The sequence below is a fragment of the Tenrec ecaudatus genome, chromosome 1 (genome assembly GCF_050624435.1).
Source record: "Tenrec ecaudatus isolate mTenEca1 chromosome 1, mTenEca1.hap1, whole genome shotgun sequence".
Lineage (NCBI taxonomy): Eukaryota > Metazoa > Chordata > Mammalia > Afrosoricida > Tenrecidae > Tenrec > Tenrec ecaudatus.
The window spans coordinates 133606295-133631537 of NC_134530.1; the positions used below are offsets into that span (position 1 = coordinate 133606295).

General features: G+C 41.8%; 1 protein-coding gene across 3 annotated transcripts in view; it reads left to right on the plus strand.

Moving 5' to 3' along the window:
- Positions 1–954: 954 nt before the first annotated feature.
- Positions 955–25243, plus strand: part of SLC35A3 (solute carrier family 35 member A3) — a 68128-nt gene continuing 43839 nt past the window's right edge. The window contains exon 1 of one of the 3 annotated variants that reach the window (XM_075558815.1): positions 955–1106. Coding sequence is in view for 1 of the 3 variants with exons in the window: in XM_075558812.1 (XP_075414927.1) it covers positions 1528–1605 (78 nt within the window). In the remaining 2 variants the exon portion in view is untranslated. Of the gene's footprint in view, positions 1107–1139; positions 1227–1412; positions 1606–25243 lie in introns of those variants that run through there. The other 2 variants (XM_075558814.1, XM_075558812.1) reach the window with 2 other exon arrangements.

Genomic DNA, 25243 nt, shown 5'->3' on the forward strand with positions numbered 1-25243 from the left:
CCTAGAATGAGGGAGGCCTAGTTGTGTAGTGGATTAAGCATTAGGCTGCTAACCCTGAGGCCAGGCATCCAAATCCATCAGCAACACCTCAGAACCCCAAAGAACTGTTTTATTCTGCCCTACAGGGTCATTATGAGCCCGAATTGGCTCAATGACAGTGAGGGTTTGTGTTGTTTTTTTGGTGGGGGCGGGGAGCTGGGAAGAGTTTACTGTAACACCCTTGTCTCTCTTCTCTGTCCGGCGCCTGTCTCTTGGATATAGTTATTTTCCATATTAACAGACCTAAACCAAACCAAACTCACTGCCATCAACGCACAGAGGCTCAATAGCTTCATTGTATTATGAAGGAGGGCAATCCTGCGCTCCTCTTTGAGAAAAGCCGGACCTAGAATATTAATTTCTGTCTGTCCATCCCTGAATAAACTGCAGTGGTTGGAGAGCTACCAACAAAAATCTTGGAGAGTCTTTGAAAGGCATCGTGGAGGGGATTCCTGCAGCGTGGAGAGGCGCGTTCCTGATGACCCTGAGCTCTCTCTGGTCTGCGCTTTCTTCCCCCTCTCTGCTGGTCCAGGCAGTGCCCAGCCCCGGCCTGTCCGCGGGGGAGAGGTGGCCCTGACCGCTGAGCAGGCCTGGCAGCCTCCCGTCGGCGGGGCGGCCGAGCCGGAGTCCGCGCGTCCTTCGCAGTGACGGCGACACGCGTGCTCAGGCGCGGCTGCTCTGCTTCCCGGCCCGCCTCCCCACGCCGTCAGGGTCCTTTGCCCCAAAGGACTTTAGCCCCTAGCCGGCCCGCGTCAGCCCGGCACCCTCGGCCACCTCGCCGCCTCGCGGGGCTCGCGCCCGGCGTCCTGCTCGGCCGCTCGGAGCCCTCCTCGAGGGGCGCGGCGCCTCCGCGGAGCGGGTGCGGGTGCGGGTGCGGGTGCGGGTGCGGGTGCGGCCGGGCGAGGTCCCCGGCGCCCGCGGCGCGGCCGAGAGCCAGGCTGGCGTCTGCAGGCGGGGGCCGGGAACGGCGGGCGCCCGGGCCGCGGCGGCAGCCGGAGCATTTGGCGGGCGGGACCGCGGGAACCCGGAAGCGCGCGGCCCGCCCCGGTGGAGCGGCGGCGCAGGCGGTGGGTGCCGGCGGCGGCGCGGCGCGGCGGGGCGGCGGGCGCGGGGCGCGGGGCAGGGCTGCGCCGTGGCCCCCGCGCGCGGCACGGCCGGCAGCGCGGGCGGAGGCCGCGGAGCTCCAGGTGAGCGGCGCGGCGGGGGCCCGGCTGGCGGCGGCGGGAAGCCCGGCAGCCCCGGGGGCGGAGGGAGGCCGGGCGCGGGTGCACGGCTGGGCGAGGCGCGCGGGCGGGGCAGCTGACCGAGCCGGCGAGTCGGGCCGGCGGCGGGTGAAGGGCCCCCTTGTCGTTCCGGGGACCACGTGCGGTCTGCGCCGGGCGGAGGGGAAGGGGTGTGTCGCGCGAATGAAAACGCCTGTGTTCCCGGGAGCCGGGTGGCAGCCCGGCGGCCCGCCTCCTGGCGTGGAGGCCCCGGGGTGCGGTGGGCATGGATCCGCGAGACGCGGAGGACCCCGCGCTCGAGGAGCGCCTGCTGGGATTGCGAGAGTTGGACCGACTACCCTTGGTAACGATCAGTGTCGCAGTGTGTGTGTGTGTGTGTTGGTTCTTTTTGTAGGAACAGTATTAGGAATGCACACAGCTTTTCTCTCTTCAATAAGTAAAACAAGAATTTTAAAATTCCATTCTTTTATTGCATTCTTTAAAGGTTCGCTTATGTTCTGTTTCTGTGTGCGCCTTCGCAAGGTACACATTTTGTTTGATGTGCAATATAACTTAAGCTATATATTACATCTAGGTAAATTTGCATATCAGGGCTCCGCACTGAAAAAACTTTTGCTGTGGGTTAGATTATCTTTAAAAAATTGAGCCCTGGTGGCACAATGATTTAGGGCTAGGAAATCATTAGAAATAATTCTCTGTTGGACAATCTGTAAAGATTGCAGTCTCGGAAAGCCCAATAGGGATGTTCTGAGTCATAATTGACCCGACAGTAGAGAACAACAACCTATGCTAAAAATACTTGGTTATTGTTTTATACTAAGGGCTTTTAACCTGAGGGTCACGCATCAAGCGTCTTTAAATTGGCTTTAGCAGCCTGTGATTATTCTGAAATGATACGCAAAAGTTTGGGAACCTCTGTATTTCTGTGGCGTTCACCACATTCCCAAAGGTTCTGTGGCCTTCCCCAAAGTTTAAACACTTGATATGGAAGAAGTAGACCTCAAGTAAGTCTCCAGTTTTATCCTCGTGGATATGCCTGCTGTCCTAACTTAAGCCATTTCTTTTTCTATTTTGTAATAGATATTATTGTAGTACCTATGACCTTTACGGGCATTTGAGCTTTGCCTGTTTGTTGCAGTTACCTGGCTTTTCATCATTTGACTGTTCTTCTATATAATTTCCTACCTCTTTCATAAGGAGCCCTGGTGGCATACTGAGTTACCCCTTGGACTGCCAGCTGCAGGGTCAGTAATTTGGACTTGAACCCTGTAGCCTATCCCTAGAAGAAAGATGAAGCTGAAAAATATTTCCAGTCTCGGAAACCCACAAGGCAGTCTACTTTGTCTTGTAGGGTCACATTGAGTCATGATCGTCTCTGTGGCAGTGAGGTTTTGTGGTGGTTGTTGGTTTTGCTTGTTTGTTTTTTAAGTTTTCCTGAGGAAAGGAAAATTTGAATAACATTTAAACCATGAAACATCTCAGTATAGGTACCTGGGTGCAAACGAATTAAATTGAGAATATTAAACTATATTTAATATTAATATTAATATTCTGAATTTAATTCGTTTGCACCCAGGTGCCTATACTGAGATGTGTTTCATGCTTTGAATAAATGTAGTGGGCGCCTGGTGGTGTAATGGCTATGTGTTGAACTGCTAAACAGTTGGCACTTAAAAGCCACCGGCTGCACTGTGGGAGAAAGACCGGGCTTTCTGCTCCCATAAAGAGTTTCAGTCTCATAAACCCACAGGGACAGTTCTCCCTTCCCTCTAGGGTCACTGTGAGTCAGTGTGGACTCAGTGGCAGTGAGTTCTTTGTTGGTTGGTTTTTTGAGTTGGTAGATATAGTAATGGGGCTTGCATAGTAAACCATTTACATTTACTACTTCATAGGGACAGATTGAACTTTTTATCATTGCCTGTTAAAACGCAGTGAGGTGCTCTGGTGGTGAGGTGGCTATGTGTCGGACCGTGAACGGCAAGATCAGCAGTTGGGAACCACCAAACAGCTCCCTGGGAGAAAGGGTGAGGCTTTCTGCCTCAGTAAAGAGTTCAAATCTCTGAAACCCACAGAGGGAGTCGTACACAATCCTTTAGCTTTGATATGAGTTGGAATCAGCTTAATGACAGTGAGTTTGGGTGTTTGTTTTTTCTTTGTAGTTAAATGCAGTATTTGAAAATGGAATCAGAGCAGCTCTGGCAGTTATAGATTAAATTTGGAACAGTTTCTAGGCACTCTTGCCCTCACTGGTAAACGCAAGTTGTTTCTTTTATAGAGGTAACCTTTAAGTTTCCTTCCTGGTCCAAATTGATTGGCTCTACTTCTTTGTCATCACAAACTTAGTTCTTACCTTTTTCATCGTTCCTCCCTAATCTGACACTTGTCCCCTCGTCTCATTTGCACCATAGCAATATCTTCCAAACTGGACTTGCCACCCTCTTCCAGACTTGCCTGCCTGCCTCCCCGTCTCTGCCTTCCACACAGTTACTGAAAGGCAGAACAGTCAACAGCACTCTTTGGTCTTTCTTACTTCGGAAATGCTCATTGATTATAGGCTCCAGAATAAATCCAAATGTATTGGGGATGGCATTCAAATCCCTCCAGTTCTTCTTTCTTTATTCTTGTTTTGTTTGTATTTACCTCACACATCTTTTGCTGTATTCAAACTGGAGCAGCTCCTTTGAATTGTAATTTTTGAACATGCCCTATGCCTAGATCTCATGGTCTCTGCCATCCATTCTTTCTCCAAAGAAGGCTTTCTTTATTGTCTTTGTAGAAATTCTCCCTTTGTGTAAACAGTTCATTGGGTTAGGTGAATGTTTGCACGGCAAATTTGTTCTCCATTCAATCATTTATACACTCCTTCCTCTGTGACATTAGTTGCTGTTCCTGTAACGTGTCAGCATTCTCTCCATTCCCACCTTGCTTTCCCTCTTACCCACCCTTCTCGTCTATGTTTTTGGGTATATGCTGTCCTTTTGGTATTGTGTAGTTTGATTGTTTTTAGGAGCATATTCTTTGTAGTTTTATTTTATAGGCCTATTACATGACAGAAAGATGACCTTGAATGCTTTCATTTCCAGGCTAAAAGGATGTCTTGATTCCTCTAGTCTCTATCAGTTCAGTAAGTATAGTCTTTCTCATGAACCTGAGCTTTGTTCTCCATGGCTCATCCCTGCCACCTGCCTTTCTATCTGAACCCAACTGTTCTTCTGGTCTTAGGGTAGAGGAGATTGTAGATTGTGTGGGCCATTTGTTTTATGGACTGATTGCTTCCTTGAATCTTTGTTTTTTTTCATTCTCCTTTGCTTCATATGGGAAGAGACCAACACTTGTATCGTAGGGGGCCACTTGTAAGCTTTAAGGCCCCAGGTGCTACTCTTCAAAGTAGCATGTACAATTTTATCTTTGTAAACTATGCTAATTGACCTTTCTGTCCCCTGAAATTGTGGTCCTCAGCTTTCAAGTCCAGTAAGTTTGTCCCATGAGATGTTTGGGTAAAGCCTAGGAATTTCCCATAACTGTGCTCCTCGATGAGGAACCCTGGTGTTGGTATGGTTATGTGTTGAACTGCTAACTACATGGTTAGCAGTTCAAAACCACCACCTGCTCTTGGGGGAAAGATGGGGCTTTCTACGCCTGTAAAGAGTTACAGTCTCAGAAACTTACAGGGCAGTTCTCTGTGGTCTCTGTGACTCAGCATCAACTGAGTGGCACGAGCTGGTTGGTTGGTTGATGTTGTTTAGAATCAGCACAGAGCTTGTTCCTTTGAGGTGGAGATTAAGGGTGTCCCCCAAATCCAGCTTTTTCAAACCACTGTTCCACTGTGTCTCCTCTGACATCCACTACCCTACTATCCCTCGGTACTCACCCTCCTTTTTGGTGTTCTGTAATTTGCTGCAGTGCCTTGCAGAACTCAGGAGTCCTCAAGGCCGTGGTTCACGTAGTCGTGGAGGCTGGGACTAACTCATGTTGCAGGAGCTAACAAATCCAAATTATCATGTCAAATGACAGCTCACCAAGTTGTGGAAGCTGTTGAATCAGATCAGACAGTAGGATTCTGGCTTACATTTCAAGAACCAGGGTCAGATGTTGATGATCAGCCAGATGCAGGATCTAGAGCAAGAGAGAGAACATTTATATATGTATTGGCTATAGACCATTGCCTCAAAGAAGCAGGCCATAGTTGAACAAGGTGGTGCAAGGCCATCAACGATAGTATTGGGTAAAGGCGCTGGACTTGGGAGATGACTTGGACATACCTCACTTTAATCCTGCCTCATTAACATAACAGAGTTCACTCCCAAATGAGATGATAGTCACAGGCATAGAAGCACATTACACAATGAAGGATAACTACATTATTATACAACCACCAAATTACATGATTACATAACTGCCGAACCATTGAAAATCAAGTTTACACATAATTTTAACCACAGTTTCCATACACAATATTTGCATCCCACACAAATTAGTCATTGTGTTGAAGTTACAAAGCTGTGACTAAATAGGCCAGATTAAGTACTTCACTGCATTGCAGTGCCCTATGTATTCTATTATATATCTATGTATCACATGCAAATATATATGTCCACCCATTGCTGTGTAACACATATCTACCTATAGAATCATTCACAGTGTTTTGGTTGCTATTACTATTGTTGTAGAATTACATGTTATAGCATTTCCCATAATTATCCTTATCCACTTACTTATTTAATTTTTATTATCTTTTGAGTTAGGGTTACAGAGCAATGTGGGTTTGCATTCAACAGTTCATACACACGTAGTTTCATGACATTGTAGTGCCCACAGCATTCTTCCACCTTTCCGTGTTTACTGCTGGTATGCATCTTTCTTTCCTGTCCATCCTTGCCTTCTGAAGTTTATCACAGGGCAAATGATTCCCTTCTCATTTCCAATGGTTGACTATTCTCAGGAGTATGATCACCCTTCCATTATTGTCTGTGTAGTTCTATGTCTATCTGTGTAGCTGCAAGTTAAGCTGAGGAGGTGCGTTCAGTTTCAGTCCTGAAGACTGACCAAGGGCCATAGTCCCAGGGGATCTGAGGGAGACTGGTAGAACCCAGTAAACCTGGTCTTTTATTATTTTGAGCTTTGTTCCACATTTTTCTCCCATTCTCTCCAGAACCCTATCTAGTGATTCTCCCTCAACTTCTTGCCCCCGGTAACTATCAAAAGATTGTTGCTTTCTGTGTGTAAACTGATTCTTGAATTTTATAAAAGTGGGACCATGCAATATTTGTCCTTTCATAATTGGACATTGCATTCAGCAAAATGTCGTCCAGATTTATCTATAAGATAAAAATTATTCTTTATGTTTGCTCAGTATTCTGTTCTATGTATTTACCATATTTTGCTTATGCATTTATCCATCGATGGATACTGTTTGTTTCCATCTTTTCACTATTGTAAATAATGCTGAGATGAACATGGACATGGCTCTTGTGCTAGGCAGGCTTCTCTAGAGAAACAATAGCATATATATATATATATATATATATATATATATATATATATATGAAAGGATAGGTTTATATAGCAAAAAGGGATATAACAGTTAATTAGCCCACACAGCAGTACAGAGGGCTCAGTTCAACTCACTTCCATGTAACAGTTAATATACTGAAGGTCTTTCCAACTCATGCTGGCCACTGGAAAGCAGACAGCTTTGTGGCTGGTAGGAGGTACTGAGTCAGCCCGCAAATTGGGCTGCAACAGCTGATAGAGGAGCTGTTGAGGTGTAGCAGAGGCCAGGAGTGCAGCAGCATAGTGTAGCAGGTCGAGAAGACTCGTGATGCACAGCACATCAACACAATCCACAGACTGGCTCAGCCCACCGGTAGCGCAGAGAAGCTAATGCAGCCAGCAGTGCCCTGGTTAAATCACCAGGGAGAAAGAGGAGGAAGCCAGCCTTGGAGAGCCATTTATCTTAGTCGCCCTCTAATCAAGCTGTGACCTGATTGACATGCTAAACTCTGCCTACATGTTCCTACAGGAGCCAAGTTGGCACAAAACCTAACTATCACTGCTCTCTTAAAATAAAGATCTAGGAGTGGGATTGCTAGGTTATATAGTATTCCATGCAATCTGAATAACCACCACACCACTTTCCATCATGGTTGCACCACTTTACCATCACGTCAGCGGTGTAGAAGTGCTCCAATCTCTCCCAAACATCATCGACGTTTGTTGGTTTCTTCTATTTTTTAATGTTACCTTAAATGCCTTCTTAAGAAATCTATCATTAGTCCAAACTATTATTCTTCTCATATGCTAGGCTTTATAAATCTTATGATACTTGTTAAGTTGGCATTGAACTACGATTATTTGAGAATTTTATTGTCCCTGATAGAACTGATATATTTTAAAGGGAAGTAATTGTGTCTTTTAAGTTTGTTTGTTACCTTAATACTTGAGTACTGTATTACGATGTATTAGATTCTTAATAAGTTTTTGTTTAACTCATTGACAAACAATCATATCGATGCAAACGAGGGGCAGGGTAGAATGGAAACCCAAAGCCATCTGTAAACAATTGGACATGCCCTCCCAGAAGGGTCACAGGGAAGGAAAGAGCCAGCCAGAGTAGACTTTTGCACCAGAGAAACATACAACATTCCTTTAGTTCTTTAATGCGTCCCTGCAACCCCCAACATCACGACCCTAGTTCTACTTTCAAATCCTGCTAGACCAGAACATGTACAGTGGTACAGATAAGAGCTCTCGATCCACAGAAGCCAGGACAGATAAAACCCTCAGGAACAATTATGGGAGTAGCGATACCATGAGGGTAGTAGTAAGGTGGGGGGAGAAAGAGAACCGATTGCAGTGATTGACGTATAACCTCCTCTCCCCCAGAGTGACAAACAACAAAAATATGGGTGAAGGGAGACAGTGGACGATATAAGACATGAAAATAATAATTTATATTTTATCAAGGATTCATGAGGGTGGGGGAGGGAGGAAAAAATGAGGAGCTGATACCAAGGGCTCAAGTAGAAAGAAAATGTTTTGAAATGGATAATGGCAACATGTACAAATAACCTTGACACAATGGATGTATGGATTGTTATGAGCTGTAAGAGCCCCTAATAAAATGATTTATTAAAAAAAAATTAAACTCCTTGATAGTACCCCTAGAGTCAAGGGTAACTGTTATAGTTTACCTTTATCTCTAATTTTTATGAATAATCTTGTTCTTGAAAGTACTCTTCTGTTGTATGTTTATTGCCTCATTCAGACCTTATGAGTTTTGAGATGATATGTTTACTATCATTTTCATTTTATAAAATAATATTTTTTAGATGTCATGCTTGGTAGAACGGAGAGGCAGCAAAAAAGAAGACTCAGCAAGATGGATTGACCCAGTGGCTGATGGCTCAGGACTGGGTGGTGGCTCATTCTGTTGTATGTTGGGTCCCAGTTGGGACCAGTGTGACTGCACCTAACAAAAACAACTACTCCGAGGAGGCAGCTCCTCCCCAGTTGTGTTTGAGTGCCTTCCAGAGAGGGGCTCATCTTCTAGTGCTATATCAGACAACGTTCTGTTCCTGTTCATAAGGTTTTATTAAGGTTGTCCAGTAGCTTTGAAGTGGACTCTCTATTCTTTCTTCCTCATCTGTTGTTTGCAAGCAGCTAAAACCTGTTGACCTTGGGTGACCCTGCTGGTATTTGAAATACCAGTGTCATAGCTTCCAGTATTACAACACACAAGCGTGACAATTGACAGGTGTGTGGGCTTCTTCCCCTTCCCCATTGTCTTCCCACTGGAGATCTTGGGGAGCAAGCTGTCTTCCCCAATTGCCTCTTCATCACAACCTGTAGATTATATATTTTGAATCGTCTTTTGGATTTGTTTTGTATGTGAATTTTGTCTATAAAAAAGTATTTGATTTTATTCAGCTTCTCTGCAAAATTATTTGTATACAATTCTTATTCTTTTATCACCCCATATCGGAGATAGTGATTCAAACAAAGAATCAGTTTAAGATGATTTGCTCTTTATTTCAAATAAACATTTTAATTGAAAAGTAGACATTGGAGTTAAAACAAAGTGCAAATCTTGAGCCTATTAGAAAGTATCCGCTAATGCAGTAGTTCTCAACCTTCCTAATGCCGCGACCCTTTAATTCAGTTCCTCATGCTGTGGTGACCCCAACCATAAAATAATTCTCGTTGCTACTTCATCACTGTCATTTTGCTACTGTTAGGAATTGGCTACCCCTTTTGAAAGGGTCATTCGACCCCTAACCAGGTCACGGCCCACAGGTGGGGAACTGTTGCTCTAAGGACTTTACACCTACTGAAAAAATGGCAGGACCTCCTGGCGAGGTATGTGACCACCCTTAACTTTATAAAGAAAATCATTATCAGTGTCAACTGCCCAAGGCATAACTCACCTTCCCTCACCATCTTTTTTACTTGGTCTGAAACCAGCTATCCTTCCTAGAGCAGTGTCTTCTTCCCTTCTGGTTTTGATTATTCATTGCAATGCCACATAGAACTGAGACAATCCTAATGATCATAGGGTTTATTAGGGAAGTTCCAACCAACTGCCATTAAGATGAATCCAATTCATAGCGGCCTTATGTAGAGTTTCTGAGGCTATAAATCTTTTCAAGAGCTGTTAGCCTCACTTTTCTCCTTTGGAGCAGCTGGTGGGTTTAAACCACTGACCTTGTGTTTAATAAAAGTCTAACATTTAACCTACAATGCCGCCTGGACTCCTTATTAGGGAAGTAACAGATTCTAATTCCAGATAAAAAAAATAACTCAGGGTATAGTTCTTCCGTAAAGATAGCTTCTCAGCCATCCCATAGAGGCACACCTCTTTGGGGCCTCCAGCCTCTACCCTGCTCAGACAAATTTATGAAACTTTAGTTCTACACTTGTGGGGTTTTTGTGGTTGTTTGGTTGGTTTGTGGTTTCTAAGTGCCTAGAGGCACCCCACTCTCCCAGTAAGCTTTGTCTAACTTTGCTCAGCAATCTCAAGCTGTGGTTCAGGAATATGAAGTGTTCAAAGGCAGTCCACTTCCTTAATGAGCCTTCTCCATTCTCGGTGTACTAAGACGTCCGCCACACCATCTCCTGTTGGTTTCTTGGTACTGGCTGCCTCTGCTACAGCTGTTTCTCTGCTGTTGCTTCTCTCATTTTGATGTTTCTGGCGTTTCAGCTGTCCTGTCTCCTAGGTCTAGTCTGGGAGATACCTAGTACAGGCCTTTGTGAGTTCAAAGGATGCACACTCCTTTCTAAGTGGTCAAGAGGTTCCTCTTTCCATCTCCGGCTTATTTTAAGGCAACTAAAAATATCAAACCCACTGCTATTGAGTTAATTCCTACTAAGAACAACCTTACATAAGATTTCTAAGACCACATTTTCAGGAGCAAAAATAGTCTCATCTTTCTCCTGTGGGGTGGGTGGTGCATTTGAGTAATTCAAAGCCTCACCTACAGCACGGTCAAAGCAAAACCAAAACCAAACCAATTACCTTTGAGTCAGGTTTGACTCAGGGCAACACTATCAGCCAGAGTAGAACTCCCTAAAGTTTCTGAGGCTTTCAATTGTTGTTGGGGGCCTGCAAGTGGTTCTGATAAGGTGACCCTATGTATAACAGAATAAAATACTACCTGGTCTTGTCCTATCCTCAGATTGTTATTAGGTTTGAGTACATTGTTGCAGCCACTGTGTCAATCATCTCTTTGAGGGTCCCCCCACCCCCACTACTATCTACTTTACCAAGCATGATGTCCTTCTCCAGGGACTGATCTTTCCTGATAACGTGTCCAAAGTATAGGAGATAACGTATCTCCATTCTTGCCTCTAAGGAGCATTCTGGTTGTACTCCTTTCAAGACTTTATTATTATTATTACTACTAAAAGATCAAGACCAATTTTTAATTCTTTTGGCAGTCCATGGTACTTTCAGTATTCTTCACCAGCACCATAATTCAAATGTATCAACTGTTCTTCAGTATTCTTTATTCAATGTCCAACTTTCACATTCATACAAGACAATTGAAAATACCATGCCCTGGTTCAGGTATACCTTAGTCCTCAGAGTAAACTCCCTGCTTTCAATACTCTAAAGAGGCCTTGTGCAATAGATTTACCCAGTATGTCAATTGATCTCCTGATTGCTGTTTTCATGAACATTGATTGCAGATCGAAGCAAGACAAAATCTTTGACAACTTCAGTCTTTTCTTGGTTTATCTGATGTTTATCAGAACAGATGTTTTACATTGAGTTGAAATCAATAGTGAAGGTTTTAATTCTTGACCTTCGCCAGCAAGTGCTTCACCAGCAAGTCTTTCTTCTCTTTTTTTAAAAATACATTGTTTTATTGGGGACTCTTACAACAATCAATTGTATCAAGCACGTTTGTACATATTTTGCCATCATCATTTTCAAAATATTTTCTTTCTACACACACAATCACACAGGCTGGTGTGCTTCTTCCATGTGGACTTTTCATGTGCTTGTTCAACTTCAAGTCTTTAAGACCCTAGACGCTATATCTTTTTGATAGCCGGGCACCATCAGCTTTCTTTACTACATTTCCTTCTGCACCCATTTTGTCTTCAGCAATTGTGTCAGGGAAGGTGAGCATCACGGAATGTCAGTTATTAGAACAAAATTTTCTTAAATTGAGGGAGTACTTGAGTAGAGGCCCAATGTCCATCTGCTACTTTAATACTTAACATATATATACATAGCTCTAGTTCCCTATCATTATATATAAAAATATTTACATATGTGCATGCCTGCATTTAGACCTCTATAAATGTCCTTTGCCTCCTAGTTCTTCTGTTTCTGTCTTCCACACTTTTCATCAAGCAGGGTTGTCATTTGCATTAATAAGTCTTTCTCAAAACCTGGTATTTGCTCAGCATACAGATTGAATACTTATGGTGAAAAGATACAAACTTGATGCACACCTTTTCTGATTTTTTTTTCTTTTCTGATTTTTGAACCATGCAGTATTCCCTTATTCTGTAAGATTCGGATTCATAGTGACCCCATATAGGGTTTCTAAGGCTTTAAAATTTACAGGGGCAGAAAGCCTCTTTGTCTTCAGGAGTGACTGGTAGAGTCCAATCCATAACCCACTATGCCACTAGACTTCCCATGGCATTACCAAACCAAAAACTCCCTGCCGTCGAGTTGAAGTTGACTCATAGTGACCCTATAGGACCGGTTAGAACCGCCCTTGTAAGTTTCCAAAACTATAACTCTTTTTTGAAAGGCGATTTTGCTCTTATTTATCAAGTTAATTAGAAATCAACACTTTAAATATATACAAGCAAAGAGAAAGAAAGGGTAATGGTATTTGGAAGTTATTCTTTTAGTTACATGCTGTTTAAAATAATAGATGATACCTGTTTTTTATTATTATTTTAAGAATAATTTTATTGGGGGCTCTTACAGCTCTTATAACATTCCATATGTCAATTGTATCAAGCATATTTATAAATATGTTGCCATCTTCATTTACTTTCTATTTGAGCCCTTGGTATTAGCTCATCTTCGCCCCCCAACCCTTGTGACCCCTTGATAAATTATAAGCTATTATTATTTCCCTATCTTACACTGACCGCTGTCTCCTTTTACTGATGTTTCTGTTGTTTGTTCCCCTGGTGGTGGTGTTGGTTATGCTTGCAATCTGTTCCCCCTCTTCCTCTCATCCCCCACCTTCCCTCTACCCTCCTGGTATTGCTGTTCCCCTTTCTGTTCCCAAGGGGTTTATCTGACCTGGATTCTGTGTGCCGTGAACTCTTATCTGTACCAGTGTATAGTCTCCGTTCTAGCCAGAACTGAAAGGTAGGACTGGGGTCATGATAGTGGGAGGGTGACGAAGAGTCAAAGAACCAGAGGAATATTGTGTTTTATCAGCGCTATACTGCGCCCTGGTTGAGAGTCTGTAACTCATAATAGTAGAAAGCCCTGACTTTCTCCCATGGCACCACCAGGGTTCCTTATTTTAATTCTATTTGAATGGCAAATTTTACTAATATCATTAGGGTTCCATATACTTTTTTACAAGGCCCCACCCCATGCATCCTATTTACAATATTAAAAGTTGACCAATACCCTAAGCACCTCATTTGCAAAGAGTCGCCCAGTCATTTGGTGAGAGTTAGAAAGACTAGCTCTAAACCAAACCAAACTCATTTCCATCAAGTCGATTCTGAAGCATAGTGACCCTATAGGACAGAGTAGAATTGTCCCTGTCAGTTTTCTATAAATCTTTAAAGAAGTCTTCTTCAAAGACTACCTAGAAAGGTTGTACTAAGTGATTGAATACACACTGCACCTACTCTGCCTAGTTTTTTGTATAAACATGGGGTATGATTTTTTAATAATGCATATGTACTATAAAAAGTTGCTTTTAAACATTTCAATAGTTTCTAACATGAGATCTCATAAAAGTGGTTACTCAAGGCAGTGTAGCATAATAGCCACTTTGTATATTCTTTATAGTCTTTAATCCTCTGATCATCCCTTGAGCTATATACTATATGCTAGCTTCATTTTATAGATGAGAAAGGAACAGATAAATTAAATAAATCACTTAGATTATTAGGTGGCAGAGCCAGACATTTATTTCAGGCAGCATGAGTCCAAAGTCATGTCAGTTTCCAGTTGCTATGGTGACCTGATGTTAGAGTAGAATTGTGCTGCTTGGGGGTTTTAATAGGCAACTTTTATAAATAAATCAACCAGGCTTTTTCCCACAGGTTCCTCTGGGCAATCTCTACCTTCCAACCTTGTGGTTAGCAGTTAAGTGCTTTCAGCACTGTGCCACGGGGGACCCTACTACTTTACCCACTGCCATCTCCTTGATCCCAGTTCGTCCTCAGCCTTCCTGCGACTGAGTCCATCCTAGCACATGGCGACCCTTTCTAGGATCCCTGAGACGGTAGATCTGTGCAAGAGCAGAGTCACCTTTCTTCCGTACAGCAAGTGGTGGATTTCAGCTGCCCAGTGCCTAGCCCACAGCGCCACCCGGGTTCCTTCTCTACTGCAACTCCAACACTCCCTGCCGTGGAGTTGGTGCCCGCTCGGAGTGACCCTGCGGGACAGGGCAGCACCGCCCGTGTGGTTTCCAGACTAACTCTTCAGGGGAGTGGAAAGCCTCCTCTTCTCTTGAGGAGCCAGTGGTGGGGTCAAAGTGCTGACCCTGATGCGTGCGGCGACCACGTGCAGCCACCATGTTTTTAATCTAACCTTGCCTTTTTATACAAAACATTACACAGAAATTTCAAAGTAAATAAGTTTAGAATTAAATATCAACTGGTGTTGCTTTTCAGGAGTTTTCCCTTCTGTGATTTTTTTCACTAGGACCTGACTGGTTATTCTAAAAAAATTCTAATGTGGTCTGTCTGCTGTTGGCATTTCTCTTAAAGAGTTTGCTAAATTATTACCAACAATATTGATAACACGATGGCCAGTTCCTTATTAGAATGATTCTTTTCAAAAAACTCTTTCTTAGGACATGTTTTTTTTTAATGTAAAAACAGTACAAAGAGCCACAAATACTAAGAAAATTATAGCAACACGCTTGGAACACAGCCGCAGAAGGTTTAAACAGCGCGTACTAGCAAGGTACTAACAACGCCAAGTAACACCGAGTGACTGAAACACAAACTGCCTTTGTTAACAAAAATCATGGCAAGTTTTGTCCGAGCTCCGATGCAAAATGTTCTGGACATTTCGCGTCAAAATCCAATTTATGTCGAGTACTGATGCGGTTGAGTACTAGAGTGCTACTGTAACTGTTTACAGGTAACTGCCCACCATGCGACCATGCGAATCCGAACCCCTACACCACCAGGGCTGCGTAGCCGGGCTTAAATACTTTGACTTTACAGCAGAGACTGTGGATTCTAACTTAGGGACATTTTAGTTTGTCGCTGACTCATACTATGTAAACTAAATTCTGGATCATTGCAGGGCCCTCGAGGGGGTGGCATTTCACAATTTGGGAAACTGCTGTAGAGACTCAATAAAAGGTTTCTTAGTAACTTTTTAAAAATAGTGTTAGCATTATTAGAAAACATTTTATGAGAACCCTTTCTGGCATGAGAGTGTTTTATGTATTGTGAAGAAACAATTCATGGAAATGGCATCCCTCTGGAGCATTTATGTATCAAGGAATTTATTTGTTTATAAATTCAATAAGGTAAATGTCTAAATGTGATAGACACTGGTTAGATGTTAAAGATACAATGATATGTAAAAGGAAATAAATTGCATGGGGACACTGTAGGGTAGACACTGAATTTCAGATCCAACCCACCAGCCACTCGGTGGAGAACTGAGGTTATCTGCTCACACAAACACTTCCTAGTCTCAGAAGCACTATTTAGGGTCACTATGAATGGAAATCAACCCAGTGACAATAAGTTTAGTTCGCTTGGTTTTGGTATAATTATTTTGATAAAATTTATGAGTGTTGTTATAAGAGCACCTGCTCGGTCCCTCCAAGTCTTCTGTTAGGCCTTGATTACAGGTGTCACCTGGGCTGGGAGTATAGAATTTGATGTGTTCGAGAGAATTAGGAACTGCCACCGAGAGGAGACCTGTGTTTTGGGGTATAGAAGTTCTTCAGAATAAGAAAGGGAGAGTTTCTTTTAATTATTATTATAGAAGAGGATATTTATTCAGGGAATGAAGCAAAGAGCAAGTGTTTGAGTTACAGTAGTTTATGACAGGAAATTCAGTTTGGTGCCAGATTATAAGGGGCTGTTCTGTGTAAAGGAATTTTGATTGTATCCTCAGTGAGATAGTGTGTCAGTTAGCCTTTATAAACATGGGAGAAATGTAATTAAATCTACATTTTATTAAGACATCTATATGGAGGATAGATTATAGAGTTGGGACAGCCTGAAATCCAACCCCATTGGTTAGGTTGAATGATAAAAAAAAGATGTTCTTGAACAGTAAATATTGAACAAGCATATATAATGTACATTCGGAGTCTATATCACTTAGAAGGCCATAGTATATAATAAATTTACCTGGGAGTGGCTATAATCTCATGTTTAGAAAGGATGGCGGTTAAAGCAAAAACTTCTCATTGGGATCTATCCTTACGAGGAAAGTAGTAATCCTCCATTAATTACCCAAGCACAATTAACAATTAAGGTTAAAGAAAGTTTTTAAATCTTGATAGTTTCTCAGACTATATATCCATAAAATGCAGCTCCTTCAATATGTTCTAGTAAGTTTCTCTTAAGCTATTTTCATTGGTGTAGAAAAACATGTTTTTCTAAAATCTTGATTAGTTATGAATGCTAGAAAAAAATGTTTTAGGTTTTACTTCAAACTGAATTCCAAAACTAGCCCATACTCTTATAGATTTTAATACTTGGAAAATGTTGTAACTTTGTAATTATTGTTAGTAGTCTGCTAGAGTAATAATTCATTAATTTGATACTTTTAGTGAGTATGAATAGTTCGGTATGAACTGTGAATAGTATTCAGCGTGAATACTATTGGATAGTTACTGTTAATGAGTCCAGCATTTATTTTTAAAGTTTTAAGTACATACTATGAGCCTGAGATTGTTTTACATACTCTTCCATATAACGAAGGTTTTCTTTTTTTTCTTATTCCCAGCAACCAAGGTTTTCTAATAAGTGAGTAATTGTTTTAAATATTAAACTTAATTTTAATTCCATTTTCCCTAAATATATAGTAAATCTTTCCTGCCTGAGGCTCTTCCTACTTTTTAACACCAGTCTCTATGCCTATGACTCCTGCCCTTAGCTGTTAGAGATGGGAAATGGCCACAGCCTAAAGTAGTTTGGTGGGAATAGTATTGGAGTGGAGAGATGGGAGGTGAGCACACGCTGGAAAAAGACCTTTAGGACTGTACACATCAGATAAGTATGCTTTCCCAGACCATTGATTTTTATATAAGGAGAACAATAATACTAAAGATGTTTTATCTGGAAATTAGAATGTAGGTTATATATATTTGTGTAAACAAATATTTGACTGCTATTGGTTTTACCTGATTATAAGAATAAACATTCTTCTGCCTATGAAAGAACAAGCTGATTGTTGGAACTGTAACTTACATACAGGTCATTTAATCTTATATAAACAGCTACCTGATACTTTGAGGATAAAAGGAGAAACAAAGAAAAACTGTTTAATAGAATTTAGTAGGAACCTGTAGGTGGTAAAAAATTCCTGTTTCATGTTATTAAAGAGGATTTTGCTTTTCTTAAGCACATAACAGTAAATTAATTCAGTGGAGGTTGATATTTTTATTTCTATCATAGAAACATAAAGGCTGGTTGAGTCATATTTCTTTCATTTATGCAAACTTTTTAGAACTTGTCGCATGATTATGGATTTACAGTACAACATATTGCTACATTTTTTGAGTCAGTATAGAAAAGAAGTCTATAAATATGGTCACAAGTATAGTTGTGATTACTTTGTCACTTAGCATAAATTGTGGGTTAAATAATTACATTAGGTAAATCTGCTGACAAGACCTATTGGTATCCACTTGGTGGCAGTGAGTTTGATCTGGTTTTGATATTCATATGAAAATTGAACATTGAATAAGGAAGACTGAAGATTCAATGCATTTAAATGATGGTGCTGGCAAAGTGTTGAAAATACTGTGGACTGTTGGAAGAACCAACAATTCTATCTTGGAATAAGTATAGCTAGAATGCTACTGAGAAGCCAGGATGGCAAGGCTTCATATTCCATATTTTGGACATGTGATCAGGAGACAGTAGGCTTTGGAAAAAGGCACCATGTTTGGTAAAGAAAAGAAAGGAAGCCCCTGGACAAGGTGAATGGACACAGTGGCTGCAACAGTGAGCTGAAGCATAGCAGTTGTGAGGACGGTGCAGGACTGGTGGGGTTTTGTTCTGCTATTTGGAGGGTCACGAAGCATAGAGTTCCTATGAGTCAGAACTGACTCAGCAACACTTAACAACCTAGGATACGGTGTTAAACCTTTGCATCATGGAATATAATGGTCAAAGAATTGCAGCTGAACTCAGTATTTGCTTACTTATATGGGAAAACCAGAAAAGCAAACAATAAAAATAGCTACTTCTTTGTAGTGTATATTTTATCCTAGTGACTTGGCTTGCATTGCACTTTATAATGTGTGTTTTCATATAATGGCTTATTATGCAATTAACCGTTACATTATTATACTTAGGGAACATATTTTAGAAATAGTGTTTTTTTTTTTTTTTTTTTAGGGGGCAGATAATTATTTAATCTAGCTTTTCTTTTTTTTTTTTGAAATAGTGTTTTTAAAAAGTGAATACAGCATACTTTAAAAATTATAATTTAGAAATTTAGCCTTTCGCTTTTATAGTAGGAAGAAAATTGATGGCAAAATTATTTAGATAGCTCATCTTTAAAAGTTAGCACAAATTTAAAAGTAAGTTTATAGCCCTATTGAGTTTCAGATTTTCCTACATGGATTTACGCTATTTGGGGGAAAGTAAATAGAAATTATTTTGTTGCTTTATTCTTCCTGAGTGTTCTCCACTCAGATTTGACATCAATAACCTGGTCACCTAGAACTGGGCCAGATTCACGACAAATCATAACACCAGCTCTGCAGTCCTCTGCTAAAATTGCCTCAGGATGGTCTGGACACGTGACTCCTGAAAGAGCCTCCAACTGGCTGATGAGCGCCATCTTTAGGTCACTGCGGTTTGGGCAACAAAAGCCACAGGGAACAGGAAGCGATTGTCGCTCTGGATTCATGTTTCCAGTGTCTTCATATGCACATGAAAAGTGGACGGTGAATAAGAAAGACAAAAGAAAAATTGATGCATTTGAATTAGGATGTTCATGAAGAATGTTGAAAATACCATGGATTGGCACAACCACAGACATCTGTTTTGGAGAAAGTACAACCAAGAATGCTTCTTAAAAGATGCAAGAATGGGGAGACTGTCTCATGTACTTTGACTGTGTTATCCATTTGTAAACTGTTGATTTCTTTAGAATACTGTACCCATTAATATTTCATAAAGCATAAAATGAATTCATCATTCTTCCACCCAAACTGCAGCATAAATTTAATGCTTGCTCTTGCTTCAATTTAAGCAGAATTCATGCTGCGGGCTCTTTGCAAATTGATGTCTTACCCTTCTTACTGCATCAAACAAGATCCTGTTCAGACACGTCAAAGCAAGTCAATATGAGTTTATTTTCGTGGAAATAAAATTTCAAATCCATGCATTGTTTTTCATAATATGCATTTCCTATGAACGTTTTGAAGCCCCCTCATATTTATGAGGGATATCTATCTATACATTTTTTTAAACATTTTATTAGGGGCTCATACACCTCTTATCACAAGCCATACATAAACATACATCAATTGTATAAAGCACATCTGTACATTCTTTGCCCTAATCAGTTTCTTTTTTTTTCTCTTTTTTTACATTTTATTAGGGGCTCATGCAACTCTTACCACAATCTATACCTATACATACATCAGTTGTATAAAGCACATCCGCACATTCCTTGCCCCAATCATTCTCATAGCATTTGCTCTCCACCTAAGCCCTTTGCATCAGGTCCTCTTTTTCCCCCCCCTCCCTCCCCGCTCCCCCTCCCTCATGTGCCCTTGGTAATTTATACATTGTTATTTTGTCATATCTTGCCCTAGCCGAAGTCTCCCTTCCCCCCTTCTCTGTCGTTCATCTCCCAGGGAGGAGGTCACATGTGGATCCTTGTAATCAGTTCCCCCTTTCCAACCCACTCACCCTCCACTCTCCCAGCATCGCCCCTCACATCCTTGGTCCTGAAGGTATCATCCACCCTGGATTCCCTGTGCCTCCAGCCCCCATATGCACCAGTGTACAACCTCTGCCCTATCCAGTCCTGCAAGGTAGAATTCGGATCATGGTAGTTGTGGGGAGGAAGCATCCAGGATCTGGAGGAAAGCTGTGTTCTTCATCAGTACTACCTTGCACCCTGACTGACCCATCTCCTCTCCTAAATCCCTCTATGAGGGGATCTCCAGTGGCCGACCCTTGGGCCTTGGGTCTCCACTCTGCACTTCCCCCTTCATTCAATATGGTATATATATACACATAGATACATACACACACATATATACATATATATATATATATATTTTTTTTTTTTGCATGATGCCTTATACCTGGTCCCTTTGGCACCTCGTGATCTCACTGGCTGGTGTGCTTCTTCTATGTGGGTATTTTTGCTTCTGAGCTAGATGGCCGCTTGTTCACCTTCAAGCCTTTAAGACCCCAGACACTATCTCTTTTAATAGCCGGGCACCATCAGCTTTCTTCACCACATTTGCTTATGCACCCATTTGTCTTCAGCGATCCTATCATGGAGGTGTGCAGTCAATGATACGATTTTTTGTTCTTTGATGCCTGATAACTGATCCCTTCGGGACCACGCGATCACACAGGCTGGTGTGTTCTTCCACGTGGACTTTGTTGCTTCTGAGCTAGATGGCCGCTTGTTTATCTTCAAGCCTTTAAGACCCCAGTCACTATCTTTTGATAGCCGGGCACCATCAGCTTTCTTCACCACATTTACTTGTTCACCCACTTTGGCTCCAGCCGTTGTGTCGGGAGAGTGAGCATCATAGAGTTCCAATTTAATAAAAGTAAGTATTCATGCATTGAGGGAGTGCTTGAGTAGAGGCCCAAGGTCCTTCCACCCCCTTAATACTTAACCTATAAATATAGACACATAGATCTATTTCCCCATCCTCATATATATATTTGCGTGTACATGTCTTTGTCCAGACCTCCCTAAATGCCCTTTGACTCCTAGCTCTTTCCTCCATCTCCCTTGACTTTCCTCCTGCCCTACTACCATGCTTCATCGCCACCTGGGCTAGAGTATACCTCTTCTCTAAGCAACCTTACCCTTGATCATTTCCCACCATGCCTGCCACTCCCCCTTCTCTACCATTTGGGGTCCCATGTTTTTCCCTTGTCCCTGGGTTTGTTAACACCACTTCCTTACCCCCCCTACCCCCCACCCCTAGTCCCCCCAGAACTGTCGGTCCCGTTGTTTTTCCTCCAGATAGTTCATCCAGCCTGTCCTATTCAGACAGACCTGTGGAGTCACTAACATGCACGAAAACAAGACAGAGGAAAACAAAGCAACAGTATACAACCAGACAACAAAACAACAAAAACAAACCACTGACAAAGAACAGAACAAAACAGTTCACAAGAGAAAAGCTTGTAGTTAGTTCAGGGATCGTTTGCTGGCCCTTAGGAGCGTTTTCCAGTCCAGTCTGTTGGGGCACCACACCCTGGCCCCAAAGTCCACTTTCAGCATTCCCTGGGGACCTTGCCACTCCATTCCCTTGCTGTTCCGCTGCACTCCCCCAGTTATTTGCCTCGGTGTGGTGAGATCAGGTCAGGTGCAATTCCCACACTGTGTCTCCGGTGCTGTCCCCTGTATCGCCCTTAGTCACTGAGGGGCATCATGTCTCATAGTAGGGCCAGCCATTCTGTTGATTTTAAAAAATCATTTTATTGTGGGTTCATACAACTCTTATCACAATCCATACATGCATCGATTGTGTAAAGCACATTTATACATTCTTTGCCCTCATCATTCTCAAAACATCTGCTCTCCACTTAAGCCTCTGGCATCAGCTCCTCATTTTCCCCTCCCTCCTCTCTTCCCCCTCATGAATCCTTGATAATTTATCAATTATTATTTTGTCATATCTTGCCCTTTTCTGTAGATTTTTATTGAATTTGCTGTCACCATTATTATTTTCTTCTATGTATTTTTAAGTTTTTTGGCACATAATTTACATGTCATATAATTCAATAGTTCAGTTGTTCGTTCGCATCAAGGAGAACTGTACAGTCATCACCACATCAATTTTTAAAAGAAGTCGTGTAATCACCATCCATTCCAGTGCTCCCTATGCCCTCGCGCCTTTATTATGCACTCCCGAAATCCCCTTCCCTTCCTGTCACCTGTACTGCACCCCTGTTTCCATGTATCCTCTTGTATCAGTCATTATCCTTGTGCATCCTTCTCCTGTGCTTCACAGCTGGGAAACCCAGCAGAAAACAATAACAAAAGAAAATGGAGGTAAGGTGAAAAATGGAATCCTATACAGACAAAGATACTAACAATGTGTAAGAAGGAAAAGACCCAACAACATGCAAACAGCCAGGGAAGACACCTCTGTCATGGGACCAGTGAGAGACAGTTGCACCCAGAACAGATCCAGGTCGTTATCTATAGGGTGGTCAACTGGCCAAGTGTCATCAAGATTACAATGGTCTCTCCCTGACACGCTATTGGAGACTGGCCTGTGGCTAGAGTGGATCTGCCAATGGCTCAGTTTGACTCTAAAGATGGATTTGGATCCCTCTATGTTTTATTCGCACTAATTTTCCTAGCATCTTAACCAGAACCTTGGAGTATTGGATTTAGTAGGTCTTTTGGTTTATTTAGCATAATATTTGAAGCAATAAATTTTTTAAGCTGTGTTTTGAATATATTCCATAAATGTGATGTTGTATTTGAACTGTCTTTCAATTCAAACTATTTTCTAACTTCCATTGTATGTATTTTCTTTGATTCATGGATTGTTTATTTAGAGGCATGTTTCATTTTTAAATATTCGAGACATTGTATAATTCTGATGTTATTAGGGAGCACGATTTTTTAAAGACATTTTGTATAATTTCTTGACATTTGGGCATTTCATATCATACTCTGCAAGACTTCATTTTGCAATCCCTCGATGCTCCTTTCTTCACTAGGCTGTTTTTATCAGTTGTAATATTCTGTGAATCTCAGAGTATTTCATGGGTTGTGTTCTCCAGTAGGGGAGCCTGAAACAGCGTTTGTGTGGGGTAAAAGATATTTACTAGGCATAAACACCTGTGAAAAGATGTGAACAGAAGCAGCATTGGCCAGAGAGATTAAATGCAGATCTAACAAAGCCTTGGCCAAGCAGGTATAGAACCCTGGAGCAGATACCCTTGGAGTGATTCTTGCTCCAGAATTTATACCTCATTACACCCAGCCACAGATGCAGGCTGCCTGGCAAACGATGTGACCTTGAGTAAGGAGGTAGTTGTGGTTGTAGTGGGGCCAGCCCCCCTACCACTAATCACGGGTTCGATGGGCAATTGTATGGTCCAGATATATAAAGCTTATATTAAAGTCATTGAGAGCATGAGAGATAGAAATAATGGAGTCAGACATATTTCATAGTAGCATGTTCACCTCCTGGATGGCCATGATCTTATCAGCCAGGTCCGAACACAGCGTGGGCCAATGCTAAGTGGGGCAGGGACCCGGCATGATGCTCAAGTACCGGGCAGGAAGTTGGAGGACCCCGTTTATTTGCTAACCAAGCATTATATCTACTTCAGGAGGTGTGATTGCAAGTAGCCACATGTCACAGGAAGGGGCAGTACAGTATGCATACACATCATAGGAAGGGGATGTTTAATGGGCATAGGTGTAACAAGAAGGGGATGAGCTAGAGCTGTACACGTGATAGGAAGGGAAGGCCCTAGAGGCATACATGTGGCATGTTGGGCAGACCCTAAATTCATGATGGCGGCCTAACCTTGGCCACCCTTGGGTGGGCTTGACCTCTCTGGGGTCTCCTACAAGGAAACAGTCAACTACTATCCTTATCAGAAGGGAGTGCCCCCTACTTGTGGGATAAACAGCAGTGACTGCTTGCTCTACATGGCTGATAGCCCTTAGGTAGAATAACCCCTGATCTACTTCTGATTACGTCCAAGTGCATAGTCATTCCCAAGCAGCTAAGTTTGGCATCTATTTTGGGGAGACAACTTGGGAGAAATCCTTCTGTTTCCCACAGGTAGTCTGCTGACAATGCACTTTATATTAAACAAATCCTTGGGGAAATATCAGTGTGGAGCATGTTTATGTCTATCACAAGAGTTGATTATATGAAGGGGCTTCAAAATTATTTTAGAAAAATTCTATTACCTCTTAATACTATTTTTCATGAACTTTTGAAGCCCCTTCATGTTGTTCAGATATTCTGTATCCCTATTTTTTTTATTTGTCCGGCCATATTTTTACACAAATAACTGGGTATGTTACATTTTTTTTCACAAATAATGCCTCTGGCATTAGTTTCTGTTAAATCTTAAACACTATATTTGAGAAAATAAGGTAATTACTGAGAGAGGTGAGTAAAATTTTTCTAATTATGAGTATTTGTTTTTCCTTTAACATCTTTCAGCTTATGTTTTATGTGCTCTATTTCATTTATTTTTAGTTAGTTTGTTTGCTTATTTTAAATTAAACTAAAGCCTTTACTAGAGAAAGACTTCCAAGCTGAGGGCAGTGCCGTGAAAGTTGGGTGAACAGCGAAGTGCCGGTAATTAACTAGGTCATAATATCTGCCATGGGAATCTTCGTTGTAAAAGCGTATATGCACTAGGGGTAAGTTCATTACGACTTACATAAAACTCTTTTAGGTCCTGAGAACATGCTTTAGGGATGTCTCTCATGTGGATTAATGGGTCTTCTTACCTTTAAGCACAGTTAACCTGTAGCATTGAGAGGTAGGGCAGGGAAGAAGAGAACAGTCTGGTTATAGTGGCAAGATCAGTGTCCAGTCAACAACTCTGGCCAAATCTTAGAATTCTTCACAGCAGTAGTCGTAGGCATAGGGCCCCATGGATTGAATTTTACTATACAACCCCACCCCTTGTATTATAACTTTATAGTTGTACTATTATTATAATACCGGTGTCTTGCTGATGTATTAATTCTTTTTTCATTAACATACAATCTATTTTGTCCAATATTAGTATAGCCATATTATGAATAATGTTCATGGTATATATTTTCCATTCTTTTACTTAGCTTATTTTTTTCTTTGTATGTAAAGTGAGTCTCTTAGGATCAGTACTGAATTACATCAAACAAACTGTAG